The sequence below is a fragment of the Bubalus kerabau genome, chromosome 1 (genome assembly GCF_029407905.1).
Source record: "Bubalus kerabau isolate K-KA32 ecotype Philippines breed swamp buffalo chromosome 1, PCC_UOA_SB_1v2, whole genome shotgun sequence".
Classification (NCBI taxonomy): Eukaryota; Metazoa; Chordata; class Mammalia; order Artiodactyla; family Bovidae; genus Bubalus; species Bubalus kerabau.
The window spans coordinates 176,938,891-176,956,719 of NC_073624.1; the positions used below are offsets into that span (position 1 = coordinate 176,938,891).

Consider the following 17,829-nt stretch of genomic DNA (forward strand, 5'->3'; position numbering starts at 1 on the left):
GTATTCTTTGATGTATTTGGTTGATGAATATTAATCTGAAGCTTTTCATGTTCTTTGCTATTTTGAGTTCCATTATAGATTCATAAATAAAGTCATTAGCAGAGGAAAAAGAAAAACAAATAAACGTAGGGACAAACTGAACAATGTCCGGAAGGACACAGGAAACCATTGAAGGATGGAATAGAATTGGGACATTGACATATGACAGAGGTTTATATGAAGTGGTGGATGTGTTAACTACCCTTACTGTAATCATTTTGCAATATATACATACATCAGGTCATGTTGTGCTCCTAAAATGTACATAATGTTATACATTGATTATGTCTCAACAAAGCTAGGGGTGGGGCTGATGGGAGGCTTAAGTTCATTGTAAATCCTTTCATGCCTGCTGTTTGGGTTTTAACCAAGTGAAGAATTTTTTGAAGTTGGGGGAAGCACAAAAACATTTTTCCACCTTACAGGACTGCTATGCTGAGCAAAACCTTGAAGTTGAGGGCATGACCTCCTTTCTCTAGTCCTATACTTCCTCTCCATCCTTCAGTCCTTGGCCCAGAATCTTCCCCTGGAACCCCAGACTACAGCTCACACTCTCCAGTTTGCTCCCGTAGCTGCAAAGAGATATTTCTTTCTTTAAAAAAAAAAAATTATTTTTGGCTGCATTGGCCTCATGGCACGTGGGATCTTAGTTCCTGACCAGGGATCAAACCCACGTCCCTTGCATTAGAAGGTGGATTCTTAACCACAGGACCACCAGGAAAATCCCTGCTAAGAGATATTTCTAATACTCATATCTGACCTGCCCCTCCCCTGCTCAAATATCTCCCAAGGCTCCCCGTTGCCCTCCTGCATTAGTCATGGCTCTCCCTTCAAGAAAGAATCTGCTGGAGAGCTATAAGGAGAGCTGTCAGCTGACAGCCTCCAGCTATAGGGTCTCTGGGCTCTGCTGTAGCATTCAAGCCAAGTCCCCACTTTCCTAGGCAGCTCACAGTCAATGACTGAGCATACTACTGCCTGACTGACAATTTCTGCCCAACTTGATTTTTCCTTAATTGTGGCATACCTGCCCATTTCTATCTTTTATCCAATATTGGCTCCCTAAAGGACTTGAACTGATACCTTTAAAAATTCTTAACATGACTTTCAAAACATTTAAAGAAGAGCTTCCATTACAAGTTCCAGCCTTACTGGGAGCCCCTTTGATACTCACACTGTATATTTCACAACTATCAAGCACTTTTAATTCCAAACTCAGGCTCACTCCTGGCTTTTGCACGAGATATCCCCTTGGCCTGGGCACTGTCCACTACCTACACCCAGAGTGGTGAATTCATATTCACTGTTTTACTATCAAGCCTTATCTACTTTCCTCTCTGCCCCAGCAGAAAAATCCCTGGACTAAGATGGCAGAGGAATAGGACAGGGAGACCACTTTCTCCGCCACAAATTCATTGAAAGAACATTTGAACGCTGAGCAAATTCCACAAAACAACTTCTGAACGCTGACAGAGGACACCAGGCACCCAGAAAGGCAGCCCAATTGTCTTCAAAAGGAGGTAGGGCAAAATATAGAAGATAAAAAGAGAGACAAAAGGGTTAGGGACGGAGATCCATCCCAGGGAGGGAGTCATAAAAGAGGAAAAGTTTCCAAACACCAAGAAACCCTCTCACTAGTGGGTCTGTGGGGAGTTTTGGAATCTCAGAGGGCAACATAACTGGGAGGAAAAATAAATAAATAAACCCACAGATTATGTGCCTAACGGCAACTCCCAGCAGAGAAGTAGCCCAGACTCTCGCATCTGCCACCAGCAAGCGGGGGCTGAACAGGGAGGCACGGGCTGCATTGCTTAGGGTAAGGACCAGGCCTGAATGCCCTGAGGGCAATCTGAGGGAGCTAACGTGAGATAGCAACCCAAACTGTGAAATAGCCAGAGAGAGAGAGAATTTCCCGTGAAAAGCCCTAACCTAAGGCACTGCCAGGCCGCTCACACAACACAGGTCTGAGCAAATACCAGAGTACAGCTAGCCAGCAGCGGAAAGGCCCATCCCCTACTAGAGGCAGGGAGGCAGCCAGGCGGCAGCCAGAGCCGGAAAGGGGCAAACTCAGCCCCAGAGGAGGCATCACCTACCAAACTGCAAACAGGCTCCCAGTTGCCAACCAAGTCTTCCTGGGATGCTGGACAGTTGACATCCATCAGGAGGGTCGCAGCCAGAGATCAGTGCCCCAGAAGAGATACACAGCACACCTGAGAGGGCTCTCCCGCTGCGTATCCGGGAAACCAGGTGGCTGGGACGGGGGAGGTGATAAGACACACCACCCACCTAAGGAGAGTGCGCTCGCCAAGCACCTGGTCGCCCAAGCTGCTCCGACCTAGGAAGGGCACAAAATGCAGGACCAACCAAGTCTGTGTCTTTGCCGAGTACTCAAGAACCTGAACCTGAGAGGCTTAGACCTGGGAACTGCACGCAACCCAGCGCCTGCTTTAGTCAGTTCCCCTTCAGAGCATCTGAATGCAGAGTTCCAAAGAATAGCAAGAAGAGATAAGAAAGCCTTCCTCAGCGATCAATGCAAAGAAATAGAGGAAAACAACAGAATAGGAAAGACTAGAGATCTCTTCAAGAAAATTAGCAATACCAAAGGAACATTTCATGCAAAGATGGCCTCAATAAAGGACAGAAATGGTATGGACCTAACAGAAGCAGAAGATATTAAGAAGAGGTGGCAAGAATACACAGAAGAACTGTACAAAAAAGATCTTCACGATCAAGATAATCACAATGGTGTGATCACTCACCTAGAGCCAGACATCCTGGAATGTGAAGTCAAGTGAGCCTTTTAAAGCATCACTATGAACAAAGCTAGTGGAGGTGATGGCATTCCAGTTGAGCTATTCCAAATCCTGAAAGATGATGCTGTGAAAGTGCTGCACTCAATATGCCAGCAAATTTGGAAAACTCAGCAGTGGCCACAGGACTGGATAAGGTCAGTTTTCATTCCAATCCCAAAGAAAGGCAATGCCAAAGAATGCTCAAACTACCGCACAATTGCACTCATCTCACACTCTAGAAAAGTAATGCTCAAAATTCTCCAAGCCAGGCTTCAGCAATATGTGAACCGTGAACTTCCAGATGTTCAAGCTGCTTTTAGAAAAGGCAGAGGAACCAGAGATCCAATTGCCAACATCCACTGGATCAAGGAAAAAGCAAGAGAGTTCCAGAAAAACATCGATTTCTGCTTTATTGACTATGCCAAAGCCTTTGACTGTGTGGATCACAATAAACTGTGGAAAATTCTGAAAGAGATGGGAATACCAGACCACCTGAGCTGCCTCTTGAGAAACTTATATGCAGGTCAGGAAGCAACAGTTAGAACTGGACATGGAACAACAGACTGGTTCCAAATAGGAAAAGGAGTACGTCAAGGCTGTAGACTGTCACCCTGCTTATTTAACTTATATGCAGAGTACATCATGAGAAACTCTGGGCTGGAAGAAGCACAAGCTGGAATCAAGATTGCTGGGAGAAATATCAATAACCTCAGATATGCAGATGACACCACCCTTATGGCAGAAAGTGAAGAGGAACTAAAAAGCCTCTTGATGAAAGTGAAAGAGTAGAGTGAAAAAGTTGGCTTAAAACTCAACATTCAGAAAACAAAGATCATGGCATCTGGTCCCATCGGTTCATGGGAAATAGATGGGGAAACAGTGGAAACAGTGTCAGACTTTATTTTGGGGGGCCCCAAAATTACTGCAGATGGTGACTTCAGCCATGAAATTAAAAGACGCTTAATCCTTGGAAGGAAAGTTGTGACCAACCTACATAGCATATTGAAAAGCAGAGACATTACTTTGCCAACAAAGGTCTGTCTAGTTAAGGCTATGGCTTTTCCAGTGGTCATGTATGGATGTGAGAGTTGGACTGTGAAGAAAGTTGAATGCCAAAGAATTGATGCTTTTAAACTGTGGTGTTGGAGAAAACTCTTGAGAGTCCCTTGGACTGCAAGGAGATGCAACCAGTCCATTCTAAAGGAGATTGGTCCTGGGTGTTCTTTGGAAGGAATGATGCTAAAGCTGCAACTCCAGTACTTTGGCCACCTCATGTGAAGAATTGACTCATTGGAAAAGGCTCTGATGCTGGGAGGGATTGGGGGCAGGAGGAGAAGGGGACGACAGAGGATGAGATGGCTGGATGGCATCACTGACTCAATGGACACGAGTTTGAGTGAAGTCCGGGAGATGGTGATGGACAGGGAGGCCTGGCATGCTGCAATTCATGGGGTCGCAAAGAGTCGGACATGACTGAGGGACTGAATTGAACTACAGAGCAACCTGGAGCCTGAGCAGTATAGACTGGGAGGGCACACACGCCATGAGCAGGGGCAAACCCAGTGTGGCTCAGATACTGTGAGCATGCCCCACACACGCCAGTGATATTTGTTTGCAGTGTTCCTCCCTCCCCACAGCACGACTGAACTAGTGAGCCTAAATAAGTGACCACCTTCGCCCCCTTGTGTCAGGGCAGAAGTTAGACACTAAAGAGACTTGCAAACAGAAGAAGCCAAAATAAACAGAGGGAACCGCTTTGGAAGTGACAGGTGTAACAGATTAAAACCCTGTAGTTAGCACCAACTACATTGGAAGGGGCCTACATATGTTGAGAAGTATAAGCGGGAACCAGGAACTGTCTGAAACTGAACTGACCCTACACTGCCCAACTCCAGAGAAATTCCTAGATATATTTTTACTATTATCATTTTTAAATTTTTTTTATTTTTAAGTCCTCTATTACTCGTTTAATTTTCATTTTTATAACCTACTGCTACAGCTAAGTCACTTCAGTCATGTCCAACTCTGTGCAACCCCATAGACAGCAGCCCACCAGGCTCCCCCATCCCTGGGATTCTCCAGGCAAGAACACTGGAGTGGGTTGCCATTTCCTTCTCCAATGCATGAAAGTGAAAAGTGAAAGTGAAGTCGCTCAGTCGTGTCTGACCCTCAGCGACCCCATGGACTGCAGCCTTCCAGGCTCCTCCGCCCATGGGATTTTCCAGGCAAGAGTACTGGAGTAACCTACTATTACCTTGCAAAAAAAAAAGACCCTATTTTTAAAGCAAACTTCATATATATTTTTTATAATCTTTGTTATTTTGTTTTGTTTGTTTTTTTAATATTGTATTTTTGACAATCTAACCTCTCTAGATTTTTAAACTTTGATTTTTGGCATTTGTTATCAATTTTGTACCTTTAAGAATCCAATCTTCAGTACCCATTTTTACTTAGGAGTGTGATTACTGGCTTGATTGCCCTCTCCCCATTTTGACTCTCCTTTGATTCCCCTAGGTCACCTCTATCTCCTCCCTCCCCCTTCTCTTCTCTACTCAACTCTGTGAATCTCTTTGGGTATTCCGTGCTGTGGAGAACACTTAGGTAACTGATTACTGGTGAGATCTATCTCTCTCCTTTTGACCCCCCTCTTCTCCTCCTGATCATCTCTATATCCTTCCTCCCTCTTCTCTTCTCTATGTATCTCCATGAACCTCTCTGGCTATTCCAGGCTGTGGAGAGCACATAGAGATTTGATTACTGGCTAGATTGCTCTCTCCCTCTTTTGATTCCCCCTCTTCTCCTCCTGGTCACCTCTATCTCCCTCCTCCCTCTTCTCTTCTCCATGTAACCCAGTGAACCTTTCTCGGTGTCCCTCATTGTGCAGAATCTTTTCTCCATTAAACTAAATGTTTTATCATCATTTATTATTATTATAATCATTATTATCATCATTATTATCCATATACATTTGGATATGTAAATGGATATCCATATCCATTTACAGTTATTATCCATGTACAAATGATGTACAGTTACATCATTTACAGTTGTTATCACCATACAGTGCTGTATGGATGGAGAATTCTTGAGGCTACTATAAGAATAAGACTGAAAACCAGACAGGAGGCTTAAATCCAAAACCAGAGAACTCCTGACTCCAGGGAACATTAATCAATAAGAGCTCATCCAAAAGCCTCCATACCTACATTGAAACCAAGCTCCACTCAAGAGCAAACAAGTTCCAGAGCAAGACATACCACTCCAATTCTCCAGCAAAGCAGGAATATAACCCTGAGCTTTAATATACAGGCTGCCCAAAGTCACACCAAACCCATAGACACCTCAAAACTCACTACTGGACACTTCATTCCACTCCACAGAGAAGAAATCCAGTTCTACCAGCCAGAACACCGACGCAAGCTTCCCTAACCAGGACATCCAACCCCACCCACAGGGAGGAACCTCCACAATAAAGAGGAACCACAAACTGCCAGAATACAGAAAGGCCACCCCAAACACAGCAATCTAAACAAGATGGAAAGGCAGAGAAATATTCATCAGGTAAAGGAACAGGATGAATGCCCACCAAACCAAACAAAAGAGGAGGAGATAGGGAGTCTACCTGAAAAAGAATTCAGAATAATGATAGCAAAAATGATCCAAAATCTTGAAAACAAAATGGAGTTACAGATAAATAGCCTAGAGACAAGGATTGAGAAGATGCAAGAAATGTTTAACAAGGACCTAGAAGAAATAAAAAAGAGTCAATATATAATGAATAATGCAATAAATGAGATCAAAAACACTCTGGAGGGAACCAACAGTAGAATAACTGAGGCAGAAAATAGGATAAGTGAGGTAGAAGATAGAATGGTGGAAATAAATGAAGCAGAGAGGAAAAAAGAAAAAAGAATGAAAAGAAAGGAGAACAACCTCAGAGACCTCTGGGACAATGTCAAACACCCCAACATTCAAATCATAGAAGTCCCAGAAGACAAAAAGAAAGGCCATGAGAAAATACTTGAGGAGATAATAGTTGAAAACTTCCCTAAAATGGGGAAGGAAATAGTCACACAAGTCCAAGAACCCAGAGAGTCCCAAACAGGATGAACCCAAGGCAAAACACCCCAAGACACATATTAATCAAATTACCAAAGATCAAACACAAAGAACAAATATTAAAAGCAGCAAGGGAAAAGCAACAAATAACACACAAGGGGATTCCCATAAGGATAACAGCTGACCTTTCAATAGAAACTCTTCAGGCCAGAAGGGATTGGCAGGACATACTTAAAGTGATGAAAGAGGGAAAAACCCACAACCCAGATTACTGTATCCAGCAAGGATCTCATTCAAATATGAAGGAGAAATCAGAAGCCTTACAGACAAGCAAAAGCTGAGGGAATTCAGCACCACCAAACCAGCTCTTCAACAAATGCTAAAGGATCTTCTCTAGACAGGAAACACAGAAAAGGTGTATAAACTCAAACCCAAAATGACAAAGTAAATGGCAATGGGATCATACTTATCAATAATTACCTTAAATGTAAATGGGTTGAATGCCCCAACCAAAAGACAAAGACTGGCTGAATGGATACAAAAACAAGACCCCTATATATGTTGTCTAAAAGAGACCTACCTCGAACAAGGGACACATACAGACTGAAAGTGAAGGGCTGGAAAAAGATATTCCATGCAAACAGAGACCAAAAGAAAGCAGGAATAGCAATACTCATATCAGATAAAATAGACTTTGAAATAAAGGCTGTGAAAAGAGACAAAGAAGAACACTACATAATGATCAAAGGATCAATCCAAGAAAAAGATATAACAATTATAAATATATATGCACCCAACATAAGAGCACCGCAATATGTAAGGCAAATGCTAACAAGTATGAAAGGGGAAATTAACAGTAACACAATAATAGTGGGAGACTTTAATACCCCACTCACACCTATGGATAGATCAACTAAACAGAAAATTAGCAAGGAAACACAAATTGTAAATGATACAATGGACCAGTTAGACCTAATTGATATCTATAGGACATTTCACCCCAAAACAATGAATTTCACCTTTTTCTCAAGTGCACATGGAACTTCTCCAGGATAAATCACATCCTGGGCCATATATCTAGCCTTGATAAATTCAAAAAACTTGAAACCATTCCACAAGCATCTTTTCTAATCACAATGCAGTAAGATTAGATGTCAATTACAGGGGAAAAAACTATTAAAAATTCCAACATACAGAGGCTAAACAACATGCTCCTGAACAACCAACAAATCACAGAAGAAATCAAAATATGCATAGAAACGAATAAAAATGAAAGCACAACAACCCAAAACCTATGGGACACTGTCAAAGCATGCTAAAGGGAAGGTTCATAGCAATACCTCAAGAAACAAGAAAAAAGTCAAATAAATAAGCTAACTCTACACCTAAAGCAACTAGAAAAGGAAGAAATGAAGAACCTCAGGGCTAGTAGAAGGAAATAAATCTTAAAAATTAGGGCAGAAATAAATGCAAAAGAAACAAAAGTTACCATAGCAAAAATCAACACAGCTAAAAACTTGTTCTTTGAGAAGATAAATAAAATTGACAAACCATTAGCCAGACTCATCAAGAAACAAGGGAGAAGAATCAAATCAACAAAATTAGAAATAAAAATGGAGAAATCACAACAAGCAGCACAGAAATACAAAGGATCATAAGAGACTACTATCAGCAACTATATGCCAATAAAATGGACAGCTTAGAAGAAGTGGACAATTTCTTGGAAAAGCATAAGTTTCCAAAACTGAACCAGGATGAAATAGAAAATCTTAGCAGACCCATCACAAGTATGGAAATCAAAACTGTAATCAGAAAACTTCCAGCAAACAAAAGCCCAGGACCAGACGGCTTCACAGCTAAATTCTACCAAAAATTTAGAGAAGAGCTAACACCTATCCTACTCAAACTCTTCCAGAAAATTGCAGAGAAAGCTGCCAAACTCATTCTATCATCATCATCACCTTAATACCAAAACCAGACAAATACGCCACAAAAAAAGAAAACTACAGGCCAATATCACTGATGAACATAGATGCAAATATCCTTAACAAAATCCTAGCAAACAAAATCCAACAACACATTAAAAAGATCATACATCATGACCAAGTGTTCTTTATCCCAGGGATGCAAGGACTCTTTAATATCCACAAATCAATCAATGTAATACACCACATTAACAAATTGAAAGATAAAAACCATATGATTATCTCTGCTTGGGGCTGGTGCACTGGGATGACCCAGAGGGAGGGTATGGGGAGGGAGGAGGGAGGAGGGTTCAGGATGGGGAACACAGGTATACCTGTGGCGGATTCATTTCGATATTGGGCAAAACTAATACAATATTGTAAAGTTTAAAAATAAAATAAAATTTTAAAAAAACCATATGATTATCTCAATAGATGCAGAGAAAGCCTTTGACAAAATTCAACATCCATTTATGATAAAAACCCTCCAGAGCAGGAATAGAAGGAACATACCTCAACATAATAAAAGCTATATATGACAAACCCTCAGCAAACATTATCCTCAATGGCGAAAAATTGAAACCATTTCCCCTAAAGTCAGGAACAAGACAGGGGTGCCCACTCTCACCACAACTATTCAACATAGTTTTAGAAGTTTTAGCCCCAGCAATCAGAGAAGAAAAATAAATAAAAGGAATCCAGATTGGAAAAGAAGTAAAACTCACTGTTGGCAGATGACATGATCCTCTATATAGAAAACCCTAAAGACTCCACCATAAAATTACTAGAACCAATCAATGAATATAGTAAAGTTTCAGGATATAAAATTAACACAGAGAAGTCTCTTGCATTCCTATACACTAACAATGAGAAAACAGAAAGAGAAATTAAGGAAACAATTCCATTCACCATTGCAATGAAAAGAATAACATACTTAGGAATAAATCTACCTAAAGAAACAAAAGACCTATGTATAGAAAACTATAAAACACTGGTGAAAGAAATCAAAGAGGACACAAATAGATGGAGAAATATACCATATTCATGGATAGGAAGAATTAGTATAGTGAAAATTGAGTACACTACTCAAAGCAATCTATAGATTCAATGCAATCCCTATCAAGCTACCAATGGTATTTTTCACAGAGCTAGAACAAATAATTTCACAATTTGTATGGAAATACAAAAAACCTCGAATAGCCAAAGCAATCTTGAGAAAGAATGGAACTGGAGGAATCAACCTGCCTGACTTCAGGCTATACTACAAAGCTGCAGTCATTAAGACAGTATGGTACTGGCACAGACAGAAATATAGATCAATGGACCAAAATAGAAAGCCCAGAGATAAATACACATTCCTACGGACACCTTATCTTTGACAAAGGAGGCAAGAATATACAATGGATAAAAGACAATCTCTTTAACAAGTGTTGCTGGGAAAACTGGTCAACCACTTGTAAAAGAATGAAACTAGAACACTTTCTAACACCATACACGAAAATAAATTCAAAATGGATTAAAGATCTAGACATAAGACCAGAAACTATAAAACTCCCAGAGGAAAACATAGGCAAAACACTCTCTGACATAAATCACAGCAGGATCCTCTATGACCCACCTCCCAGAATATTGGAAATAAAAGCAAAAATAAACAAATGGGACCTCAGTTCAGTTCAGTTCAGTTCAGTCGCTCAGTCATGTCTGACTCTCTGCGACCCCATGAATTGCACCACGTCAGGCCTCCCTGTCCATCACCAACTCCGGAGTTCACTCAAACTCACGTCCATCGAGTCAGCAATGCCATCCAGCCATCTCATCCTCTGTCGTCCCCTTCTCCTCCTGCCCCCAATCCCTCCCAGCATCAGAGTCTTTTCCAATGAGTCAACTCTTCACATGAGGTGGCCAAAGTACTGGAGTTGCAGCTTTAGCATCATTCCTTCCAAAGAAATCCCAGGGCTGATCTCCTTGAGAATGGACTGGTTGGATCTCCTTGCAGTCCAAGGGACCCGCAAGAGTCTTCTCCAACACCACAGTTCAAAAGCATCAATTCTTCGGTGCTCAGCTTTCTTCACAGTCCAACTCTCACATCCATATATGACCACTAGAAAAACCATAGCCTTGACTAGACGAACCTTTGTTGGCAAAGCAATGTCTCTGCTTTTCAATATGCTATCTAGGTTGGTCATAACTTTCCTTCCAAGAAGTAAGCGTCTTTTAATTTCATGGCTGCAATCACCATGGCTGCAGTGATTTTGGAGCCAAGAGAAATAAAGTCTGACACTGTTTCCCCATCTATTTCCCATGAACCGATGGGACCAGATGCCATGATCTTCGTTTTCTGAATGTTGAGCTTTAAGCCAACTTTTTCACTGTCCTCTTTGACCTTCATCAAGAGACTTTTTAGTTCCTTTTCACTTTCTGCCATAAGGGTGGTGTCATTTGCATATCTGAGGTTATTGATATTTCTCCCGGCTATCTTGATTCCAGCTTGTGCTTCTTCCAGCCCAGCGTTTCTCATGATGTCCTTTGCATGTAAGTTAAATAAGCAGGGTGACAATATACAGCCTTGACATACTCCTTTTCCTATTTGGAACCAGTCTGTTGTTCCATGTCCAGTTCTAACTGTTGCTTCCTGACTTAATTAAACTTAAAAGCTTTTGCACAATGAAGGAAACTATAAGCATGGTGAAAAGACAGCCTTCAGCCTATTATGGGAGAAAATAATAGCAAATGAAGCAAGTAACGAATTAATCTCAAAAATATACAAGCAACTCCTACAGCTCAATTCCAGAAAAATAAACGACCCAATCGAAATAGGGCCAAAGAACTGAACAGACATTTTTCCAAAGAAGACATACAGATGGCTAACAAACACATGAAAAGATGCTCAGCATCACTCATTATCAGAAAAATGCAAATCAAAACCACAATGAGGCACCATCTCATGCCGGTCAGAGTGGCAGCTATCAAAAAGTCTACAAACAATAAATGCTGGAGAGGGTGTGGAGAAAAGAGAACCCTCTTACACTGTTGGTGGGAATGCAAACTAGTGCAGCCACTATGGAGAGCAATGTGGAGATTCCTTAAAAAACTGGAAATAGAACTGCCATATGACCCAGCAATCCCACTGCTGGGCATACACACCGAGGAAACCAGAATTGAAAGAGACACGTGTACCCCAATGTTCATCACAGCACTGTTTATAATAGCCAAGATGTGGAAGCAACCTAGATGTCCATCGGCAGACAAATGGATAAGAAAGCTGTGGTACATATACACAATGGCGTATTACTCAGCCATTAAAAAGAATACATTTGAATCAGTTCTAATGAGGTGGATGAAACTGGAGCCTATTATACAGAGTGAAGTAAGTCAGAATGAAAAACACCAATACAGTATACTAATGCATATATATATATGGAATTTAGAAAGATGGTAACAATTACACTATATGCAAGACAGCAAAGAGACACAGATGTATAGAACAGACTTTTGGACTCTGTGGGAGAAGGTGAGGGTGGGATGATTTGAGAGAATAGCATTGAAACATGTATATTATAATATGTGAAACAGATCACCAGTCCAGGTTCAATGCATGAGACAAGGTGCTCAGGGCTGGTGCACTGGGATGACCCTGAGGGATTGGATGAGGAGGGAGGGGTGGGGGGGTTCAGGATGGGGAAGACATGTATACCCATGGCTAATTCATGTCGATGTATGGCAAAACCCACTACAATATTGTAATTAGCCTACAATTAAAATTTTAAAAAAATTTTTTAAAGAAAAATCCCTGGAATAGACTCTTACATGGGAATCAGAGAAAAGAAGAAAAGAGAGAAATTAGAGTCTTTTCAGGAAAAATGCAACTTCAGGCAGAAAAGTAAGAGAGAGGAAAAAGAGTTCATATACTGAGTATATATTGGGTGGCATCTGTTCTACACATATTATCAAAGTACTCCAAATAGCACTGTGGGGAGGAGATTCCCCATCCCATCCCCAATTTATAGAGGAGAAAAATGATATTCATAAAAGGAAATTGATTCTATTAAAGTGACATAGCAAGTTAGTAGGGACATTAATGTGGATGATCAGATCTTTCTGCCCCAAAGGCCTATAAACTTTCACCTGCTGTTCAGACTAGGTATCAGGCCCTGCCTCTGGGCTCTGCTCCTATTCCCACTGAGCAATAATTATAGAATCAACAAAAAAAGGTCTTTCCTGGTTCCCACCTGGAGAGCAGAGACAGTGGGAAGGGTTCAAGAGCACACCATGAGGACTTGCACTCACCATTCAATCTCTTTAGGCTCGCGGTCCCTCAGGAGCTCTTGTACCTCCTGACGGCAGCGCTCCTGGTATTCTGGGTACTTTGCCAGGTTGTACAGGATCCAGGAGAGGCCACTGGCTGTGGTGTCATGGCCTGAGGGGCAGCCAGACAGGCTTGGGTCTCTGGGATACTTCAGCACCAAAGGGTGGACCATGCCAAGCCACCCTTCCCCACCTCCCCACAAAGAAGATGGGAAGGATAGGCAAGATGGGGTGATCCAGCACCCGCCAAGTCCCTGGGATGAAGAGACCCCTGCCCATTCTCTAGCCCCACACTGGGACCCTCACCCTCAAACATGAAGGTGTCAGCTTCAGCTCGGATATCTTCGTCCGACAATCCCTTCCCATCTTCATCCTGAACAGAAAGCAAGATCCCCAGAGTCACACCAGCTCTGAAGACACCTGAGCCTAACCTGAGATTGTCCCTGAAGCTCCATTATCCAAGCAGGATCCTTCCCTCTTCAACTCCATAGCCCACTCCACTCCAGGGGACTCCTCCCTGGTCTCCTGCCTCCTCTTTACTCCTTCCAGGCAGCCTTCTACACAGTCACACCTGAAACTTCTCTCTGACCTGCCCCTCCCTTCCTCAAGCATCCTCTATGACTCCCTAGCACTCTCTGGATCAAGTCCAAGTTCTTTAATCAGACCTTTGAAACCAAGATCCAGTCTACCTCTTGAATTGAAATCCCAGAGAAGCCCACCTTGAGGCTTTCTGGGTGGCTTAGCAGTAAAGAATCTGCCTGCAGTGCAGAAGCTGCAGAGACATGGATTGATTTCTGGGTTGGGAAGATCCCCTATAGGAGGGCATGGCAACCCACTCCAGCGTTCTTGCCTGGAGTATCCCATGGACAGAAGAACCTGGTGGGCTACAGTCGATAGGGTCACAAAGAGTTGTACATGACTGAAGTGATTTAGCATGCACGCACGCACACAGGAAGCCTACCTTGGCCAGAAGGAGCACATCGATGAAGTCCAAAGTCTTGGCCTTAGTCTTGGTTTTGAGGAATTCTTGGGAACCCTGACTGATTAGAGTACGACGCCTCTTCTGGATGACAGCATCTGTGAAGTCGTGCACCAGGCGGCAGGCCCTGTAGAAGCGCTGCCCATTGGGGGTGAGGTAGTACAGGAAGTCCACGTGCAGGAAGATGTGCTGAATTCGTTTCGTCACCAGGGCACTGAGCTCTAAGATGGCGGCAATATATTCGCTGGGTTTCCTACAGGGTCAGACCAGAGAAAGCCTTAAGAAGCAGTACTGTGGGACTTCCCTGGTGGTCCAGTGGCTAGGGCTTTAATGCTTCCACTGCAAGGGGCACAGGTTGGATCCCCGGTTGAGGAACTAAGATCCCACAAGCTACATGGCATGGCCAAAAAAAAGAAGTACTGTATATCTGTGGGCCATCTCTTCTTAGAAACTCCGATTCCTAATAGGGAGTCTTGGGAACCCTGATAGGAGATATCAATAGCTGTGTGCTTCTGGATTTCAGATGTTTTAAGCTATTGCCTCCTTTCATGATCTCATACTGCAGGAGCACTTCTGGTCAGTTACCCAGGACCACATCCCATTCAATCACATTTCTCTTTCTGACCCCCATCTCTGTGAGCTCCTCATGTCCTGGACATCAGGGCAGGGCATGGGAATCACCCTCAGCTCCCCTCCCTCCCACACAATATCTGGGCCTGCCAATGTCTTTCTCAGTTTCCCCCAAATCTGCCCCATTTTCTCCACCAAGCTCAAACTTCCTCCCCTCTGTGGTCTCCTTATATCCCGTGTCTACACAATAATCAGTCTTCTCTCCAGTCATATGTCCAAGTCAACTTTGACCAAGATCCTCATGTACCCAAACATCTTCCATGGCTCCCAGGAAACCTCAGGATGAAGTTCATATCCTCTTTGTCTGGCTTCAGAATGTCCTGAAGATAGAACTCTGCCCATTCCTCCAACCTCAAGATGTCTCCCCCAAGCTACACAGGCTCTGTTCATCCTGGCCTCATGGCCTTTATCAAACATTTCTGCCTACCTGCAAGAATCGCTCCTTCTCTTTCCCTTCCCTGTCCTTCAGTGTCCAGCTCTGACCTACTTCCCCCAAGAAGATCCCTTCTGTTTACCTTGGTCAGTCCTCCCTGACCCATCTACTCCCATGGATCTATGCCTCATGCTCCCCAGGCCCTGGGCTGAGACTCACTCCTGGCAATTGCCGTCATAACTGAAGACACATTTCTGCAGACTGTCCAGGGTCATGAGGCTGATGTGTTCAAACATGTCCAGACGAGTGCTGCCCTCCAAGGCCAGGCGTTGCCACTTGGCCTGGACACAAAAGAGAGCAAGGTTAGGGCTGGGACTTCCCACTCGAGTCCCTGCCCGATCCCAACCACCTGGCTGAATTCCCTGAGACCCAGCCTTTTGGTCCTGTGCTCCAAACACCCATCCCCAGGGAAGACCAGGCTTGAGTGAGAGTGGAATCCCCTACTATCAAGACATGAAGACCCTACGGCTGGGAGTCAGGAGACCTGGGCTCAAGGTCCAGCTCTGCCTCTTCTGTTCTGTGTGCCCTCGGTTAACTCATTGCTTTCCATTTTGCTTTTCCACTACCCAATTTTTAGTAGCAGTTAGGATGACCTGTTCAAACTACCTTGCAATTACACTCATTTCACATGCTAGCAAGGTTATGCTCAAAATTCAAGCTAGGTTCCAACAGTATATGAACCAGTATATGAACTTCCAAAAGTACAAGTTGGATTTAGAAAAGGCAAAGGAACCAGAGGTCAAATTGCCAACATTCGTTGGATCATAGAGAAAGCAAAAGGATTCCAGAAAAACGTCTAATTCTGCTCCATTGACTACACGAAAGCCTTTGACCAGGTGGATCATGACAAACTGGAAAACTCTTAAAGAGATGGGAATGCCAGACTACCTTACCTGATGCTTGAAAAACCTGTATGCAGGTTAAGAAGCAATAGAACTGGACATGGAACAATGGACTGGTTCAAAATTGGCAAAGGAGTACAACAGGCTGCATATTGTCACACTATTTATTTAATTTATATACAGAGTACATCATGCAAAATACCAGGCTGGATGAATCACTAGCTAGAATCAAGATTGACAGGAGAAATATCAACAATCTCAGATATGCAGATGATACCACTCTAATGGCAGAAAGCAAAGAGGAACTAAAGAGCCTCTTGATGAAGGTGGAAGAGGAGAGTGAAAAGCTGTCTTGAAACTCAACATTCAAAAAACTAAGATCATGACATTCAGTCCCATGACTTCATGGCAAATAGATGGGAAAAAGGTCAAAATAGTGACAAATTTTATTTTCCTGGACACCAAAATCATTGTGGATGGTGACTGCAGCGGTGAAATTAAAAGACACTTGCTCCTTGGAAGAAAAGCTCTGACAAACCTAGACAGTGTGTCAAGAAGCAGAGACATCACTTTGCTGACAAAAGCCCGTATAGTCAGAGCTATGTTTTTTCCTGTCAATTCAGTTCAGCCGCTCAGTCGTGTCTGACTCTTTGTGACCCCATGAACCGCAGCATGCCAGGCCTCCCTGTCCATCACCAACTCCCGGAGTTTACCCAAACTCATCTCCATTGAGTCGGTGATGCCACCCAACCATCTCATCCTCTGTCGTCCCCTTTTCCTCCTGTCTTCAATCTTTCCCAACATCAGGGTCTTTTCAAATGAGTCAGCTCTTTGCATCAGGTGGCCAAAATATTGGAGTTTCAGCTTCAATATCAGTCCTTCCAATGAACACCCAGGACTGATTTCCTTTAGGATGGACTGATTGGATCTCCTTGCAGTCCAAGGTACTCTCAAGAGTCTTCTCCAACACCACAGTTCAAAAGCATCAATTCTTCTGTGTTCAGCTTTCTTTATAGTCCAACTCTCACATCTATACATGACCACTGGAAAAAACCATAGCCTTGACTAGACGGACCTTTGTTGGCAAAGTAATGTCTCTGCTTTTTAATATGCTATCTAGGTTGGTCATAACTTTCCTTCCAAGGAGTAAGCGTCTTTTAATTTCTGCAAATTTAATTTAATTTGCAGATGGAGGCTGCAATCACCATCTGCAGTGATTTTGGAGTCCAAAAAAAAAATAAAGTCATCCACTGTTTCCCCATCTATTTGCCATGAAGTGATGGGACCAGATGCCATGATCTTAGTTTTCTGAATGTTGAGCTTTAAGCCAACTTTTTCACTCTCCTCTTTCACTTTCATTAAGAGGCTCTTTAGTTCTTCTTCACTTTCTGCCATAAGGGTGGTGTCACCTGCGTATCTGAGATTATTGATATTGCTCCTGGCAGTCTTGATTCCAACCTGTGCTTCATCCAGCCCAGCGTTTCTCATGATGTACTCTGCATATAAGTTAAATAAGCAGAGTGACAATATACAGCCTTGACGTACTCTTTTTCCTATTTGGAACCAGTCTGTTGTTCCATCTCCAGTTCTAACTGTTGCTTCCTGACCTGCATATAGGTTTCTCAAGTAGTCATGTACAAATTTGAGAATTGTACCATAAAGAAGTCTGAGGGCCAAAGAACTGATGCTTTCAAATTGTGGTGCTGGAGAAGACTCTTGAGAGTCCCTTAGACTGCAAGGAGATCAAACTCATCAATCTTAAAGGAAATCAACCTGAATATTTATTGGA

At 42.8% G+C, this 17,829-nt stretch overlaps 1 protein-coding gene across 1 annotated transcript in view; it reads right to left on the bottom strand.

Annotated features, from left to right (window-relative positions):
• LOC129641946 (cytochrome P450 4F6-like) overlaps window positions 1-17,829 on the bottom strand; it is a 34,289-nt gene that overhangs the window by 5,210 nt on the left and 11,250 nt on the right. Inside the window, exons 5-8 of the mRNA XM_055566520.1 lie at window positions 15,358-15,479; window positions 14,118-14,388; window positions 13,463-13,529; window positions 13,139-13,268 (exon numbers count right to left, since the gene is read on the bottom strand). Coding sequence (XP_055422495.1) covers window positions 13,139-13,268; window positions 13,463-13,529; window positions 14,118-14,388; window positions 15,358-15,479 — 590 coding nt within the window. The remainder of the gene's footprint in view (window positions 1-13,138; window positions 13,269-13,462; window positions 13,530-14,117; window positions 14,389-15,357; window positions 15,480-17,829) is intronic.